This window comes from Cyprinodon variegatus, unplaced genomic scaffold (genome assembly GCF_000732505.1).
Source record: "Cyprinodon variegatus isolate N-32 unplaced genomic scaffold, C_variegatus-1.0 Scaffold354, whole genome shotgun sequence".
Classification (NCBI taxonomy): Eukaryota; Metazoa; Chordata; class Actinopteri; order Cyprinodontiformes; family Cyprinodontidae; genus Cyprinodon; species Cyprinodon variegatus.
In genome coordinates, this window is record NW_015150807.1 from 798860 (window position 1) to 804417 (window position 5558).

The 5558-nt window shown below is 46.6% G+C and overlaps 1 protein-coding gene across 1 annotated transcript; it reads right to left on the reverse strand.

Annotated features, from left to right (window-relative positions):
- On the reverse strand, nucleotides 1–1139 carry LOC107091841 (olfactory receptor 10A3-like). The gene has a single exon (XM_015386007.1). The coding sequence runs from the start codon at nucleotides 937–939 to the stop codon at nucleotides 4–6; it is 936 nt and encodes a 311-aa protein (XP_015241493.1). The 5' UTR covers nucleotides 940–1139; the 3' UTR covers nucleotides 1–3.
- Nucleotides 1140–5558: the final 4419 nt, after the last annotated feature.

Sequence of the window (5558 nt, forward strand, 5' to 3'; positions counted from 1 at the left end):
AGTTTATCTTTTACTAAATAAAAGAGTTCTGCATGTGATTCGGATCTTACTTAGTTTGAGTCCATACAGCAGGGGGTTTAGAACGGGCTGAAAGGTGATGAAGTATAAAGATAGAACAATGCGTAGGACGTTGGGGACTCTGCTCATGTCAAACCTGCTCTGAAAAATTTCAAAGAAGGAACCGAAGGAGAAGTTCAGCAGGGAAACCAGGTGAGGTGTGCAGGTGCTGATGGCTTTCTGTCGGGTTTGCTTGGATCCTGAAAAACAGACCTGCAGGATTTTCACATAGGTGTAGAGGATGAGCGCAGCGAGACTAAAGAGCACAGAGAAAGTGTAGACCAGTCCATAGATGTTACTGGCTGTTGCACCTCTGCAGGACAACTTCACAACATAATAGTTTGCGCAGAAAACTCTGTCGATAATGTTTCCACACAAATCAGATGAGGCGTTAAAGGTTATCATTACAACTATCACAACAACAGACAGCACCCACAGTAATGCAGTCAACCTGACCACCATGTCAAAGGACATTTGGGTGCTGTAATGCAGAGGGTGACAAATTGATAGATATCTGTCATAAGACATGACAGCTAAATTATAGAACTCCACGTTTACATACATGTAGAGGCAGAAAATCTGAAGGAAGCAGAGAGGAACAGAAACTGTGTGAACGTCAGAAAGGATCTGAACAAGCAGGAAGGGAAACAGTGAGGTGCTTCCATACAGTTCATTGACAAACAGGCTACAGAGAAACATGTACATGGGTTCATGTAAGCTCCTGTTCACACAGATCACCACGATTAGCAGGATGTTAGAAGACAGGATAAAAATATAAACACACATGAGGAAAAAGAAAATGGCGTACTTAAATAGGCCAATATCAAAGTAGGCACTTAGAGTGAAATATGTCACCTGGGAAACATTCATTTCCATCCGCATCAAGTTTTGGAAGATGAGAGCTATTACTGAAGAAACTGCTGATCAGCAGGAGTCAGAAGAACTCATGGCCACAGGGGAGCAGGTCCACCAGAGCGCTACTATGGCGAAGCATGAGTCAAGTTCCGTTTAAAGGTCAGTTTTACTCTCTATAATAAAAAATAGACAAATTTAGAAATGCAACCTGCAGGAAAAGAGATGTTTAGATAGAAAAGCTCAACTTGTTTCACACAGAGTGCAAAAGCTGCTGCTCCAAAAAAAATTCTTTCTCTAAAAGAGAGAAAAATAAACATAAAACCACAGAAAGCTTCGGATTCAACAGTTATAGGATCTTAACGTGTGTCTGACAGCAGGGTAATTATGACACCTGAAACGCTTCTGCTTCTTTTAAACTCTTCACACCCTGAATGCTGTACTCACACCGTCACTACACAAAAACATACACACAAACACACACACCCACTCACATCTCTGTTTTAAAAACAAAGTGAGGACCTTGCATACACTCCCATTGACATACACTTAAGTTTGCATAAGTGCTGGAATTAGGCAGGGGGTTCAACAGTGACATGAGGGTGGAGGAAATACGTCGAAGCAAGGAAGAAATAGTTTTATTTGACCATTTACATTTATTCCAAGGAAGGGGAAAATGTTTGCTTTTATGTCACCCTGTGCCACAGAGCTATAGCCACGCACAAGGGGTGTCACTGTGTTGCCATAGCAACTACTGCTTTTCTTTTGGAGGGAAGAGGATGTCCCTTTTTCATTTATAGCTGCGAGTGAGACTTAATTGGGAGTGACACTTGATAGTTAAGGGTTAGTGGTTAACGGGTGGGTTTCACTGGTTAGGGGTTGGGATTCAAGCAAGAAATAAGGGAGAGAAGATGGATGGATGGATGGATGGATGGATGGATGGATGGATGGATGGATGGATGGATGGATGGATGGATGGATGGATGGATGGATGGNTGGTTAGGGGTTGGGATTCAAGCAAGAAATAAGGGAGGAATGATGGATGGATGGATGGATGGATGGATGGATGGATGGATGGATGGATGGATGGATGGATGGATGGATGGATGGATGGATGGATGGATTACTGTTCTGCAGGTTAGAATCCTGCAACGGGTCGGGTACCCACGGGTCCCTGACGGGTCACCCGCTAAAATGCTCTTTTGCGGGTGAAAAACACATAAATAAAAATAAACAGGTCGGGGTTCGGGTGGATATTTTTTTAGTGCGGGCGGGTAGTTGGTGATTTTTTTTTATGCTTGTGTGTTGTTATGGACATCAGAAATGTTATATTAATCACCCTTGTTGTAGCCCTGCCGGCAGTGTGGGCTTCCCTCCAAAAAGGCCACAGTCAGTGCATACACGTCTGCTGCAGTGTTAATGGCGCTGTTCTGGAGCGCAGCGTACTATAGCCTATTACTTGATGTGTTAACGGGTCGGGTTGCGGGTTAAATACCAACAGGTCGGGTTCGGATTTGAATTGAAGATATCCGCAGGTGACAGGTCGGGTTCGGTATTCATCCTAACGGGTTCGGGCGGGTGCGGGTTGATAAAACTCGACCCGTGCAGGACTCTACTGTAGGTTTTAGAGGTTCACATGCTTCACCTAACAATTACTGGTACATAAAACTTAAAGCTTAAGCTAAACCTAGTCAGACCTAAGCTATCAAGTTCCGTAAAAATTGATGTGCGAGGTGCAGTCTGTCAAGCATCAGCTGCTCCACACTCTGTGGGATCACAATCCTGTCACCAGTCATCAGGATGCCATCCTTGATGCTAATGTTGTCTCATTGACCAGTACTGGTGTAGGTTGGTAGGAACACTGTGGCGTCGTCTCGACCAGCCTCTCTTGTGTAACTCCATCACCTGTTGCAGTGTGCTGTCTGTCGCCGTGGCCACCTTGAGCTTTGAGAGCGTGTCTGCATCGAGTGCGTCTATGGCCTCCATTGCATGCACTACTCTCTCCTCAAACAGGTCCTCTTTCACGTCATCCTTGCTGTCACTGACAACAGCACGGGACAAGGTATCAGCAACATGCATGTCCTTGCCTGCTGTGTGGATGATTTTCAGGTCATAGCGTTGGAGCTGCAGTAGCATGCGCTTCTAGGGGCTTATGGTCAGATGTACAGTCACTGTGTTGCCATACACATACTGGTGAAAGCGTTTGGTGGCGAAAGCTATTGCCAGCAGTTCTTTCTCTATCTGAGCATAATTCTTCTCAGAGTCTGTGAGTGCTCGTGATGGGTATGACAGTGGCCTACCTTCCTGCAGCAGACAGGTGCCGAGTCCATCTTTTCATGCGTTGCACTGTATGGTGAGTGGCTTGCTCCGGTCGTAGAACTGGAGTACTGGGGCTTGCATGAGGGTGACCTTGAGCTTGTCCACTGCAGCAATGTGTTGGTTGCTCCAGTGCCAGGCAGCGTCCTTCCGAAGCAGCTCTCTGATTGGGCTTGTTATCGTGGCTTCATTTGGGATGTATTGGCAGAGGTACCTTGTCATTCCTAGCAGTCTCTGTAGTGCTTTCTTGTCCTCTGGCTGCGGCATGTCTCTGATGGCGAATACCTTGGACTTGTCCGGCTTCACTCCCTTCGAGATGACTACATGGCCCATGTATTTGACTGAGTCCACTTTGTATTGAATTTTCTCCTTGTTGAATTTGATGTTGTTTTTCAGTGCAGTGTCCATGACTTTTTGCAGAATAGCATCATGCTCTTCCTCAGATGCAGCGGCGATGATCATGTCGTCTGCAATGATGTGCACTCCTTATATGCTGCCGAATGTCTCACAGTTCTTTTGTTGAAAGACCTCACTGGCGGACTTTATGCCAAAAGGAAGTCTCTTAAAGAGAAACCTGCCCCACGGCATGCTGAATGTGCATAGCATCGAGGAGGGCTGGTCCAAACTCACTTGCCAGTATCAGTCCTTTTTATCTAGGATGGAGAAGATGGTTTTTCCTGACAGGCGATGGAGTTCTTCTTCTGGGGTTGGTATTGAGAAGTGCTGTCTTTTAATCACCTCATTTAGGTCACGAGGGTCAAAACACACCCTGAGTGACCCGTTTTTTTTTTTATGTGATGACAAGGCTATTTACCCACTCTGTAGGCTCCGTCACTGCGCGTTGACATCTCTTTCGACGAGGTCTCCTAGTGTGGTTTTTAGCCGGTCCATCACAGCGATGGGGATTTTCCTGCAGCCGTGCACAACTGGGGTCACATGTGGGTCTGTGTGGATGTGATGCAACCCTGGAAACTGTCCTAGCCCACTGAAGACAGAGGGGTAAGCGTCCACTAGCTCCTCTTTTGTGGCTGGTGTTTTGACTGCGATGGTCTGCATTCTTTTCACCAGCTGCAGCTGTTCACATGCGTATCTGCTCAGGATCGGAGTGAAGGAGTGCTTGGTGACGAAGAACAGAAGATCTGACGTCATTCTGCCCACATCACAGATAAGTCTCACTGTGCCCTCTGGCTTCAGACGTGTTCCTCCATAGGCAACTAGAGCGATGCGTGTGGGTTGCAGCTGATGAGGACCCGGAATCTTCTGCAAAATGCTAAGAGGAAGCACATTTGCATCTTCCCCAGTGTCCAATTTAAACTCGACCTCTGTGTTTTTAATGTTGGCTGTTGTGTACCATGAATTATCCTGCTGAGTGCGTTTGGGTTCAAAACAGGACATTGTCGATATGAACAGTGACTCCACCTCAAGATCATGCACGCCCCGGGCAGTGGCTCCTCTGTCTTGTGTTGACGCACACATCTTCGCGTAGTGGTTCTTCTTGTTGCAGTTGTGACAGATGACCCCGAACGCTTGACACTGATGAGGTTTGTGCACCCCGCCGCATTTTCTGCATGTGTTGACATTTCTGACATTTTCCTGTGCCTTTCTCTCAGTTGGTCAGTTGGTCGTGACATTTTTTTCATGGAGACTCTCCCCTTCTCGTAGCTGGCAGACACCTTATGGAGAGCTTGCACGGACACCTCAGGCTGAGCTGATCTCATAGCTCGCAGCTCAAACTCCCAGTTCTTACACTTTTGATGAAGTTCAGTCATGAACTGATCTACGTTGGCTCCCTCAGACATGGGTAGCGACCAGAACTGGTGACACTCGAACACAATTTTTTTTTTTCGGTATGCAGTACTGTTTGAACGCATCAAAGATGTCCTTCATTGTTAGCTCACCAGGCTGTCCATCCTCACCCGGTTTCACAAACACATCTAGTGTGTTGTAGATTTCTAGTGCTTCCTCACCGATTGTGTCTAGCATGATGGCCATTTTCAGCGGTTCAGCTTTCGTGTCTGCTCCCGTAGCCGTCATGTACAGCTGAAAACGTTGCTCCCATCGGCGCCAATTCTCACTGATGTTGCCGGTTAGCACTAGCGGGGCTGGAGGCTTGAACTGATCCATTGTAGCCTAGCTCTGGCTAACGCTAACGTTCGGTGACTCAAAGACGTCTAACTAAACTTTTCTTACCACAGGATTTAACGTACTCACCGGCCACTTTATTAGGTACACCTGTCCAACTGCTCGTTAACACTTAATTTCTAAGCAGCCAAGCACATGGCGGCAACTCAGTGCATTTAGGCATGTAGACATGGTCAAGACAATCTCCTGCA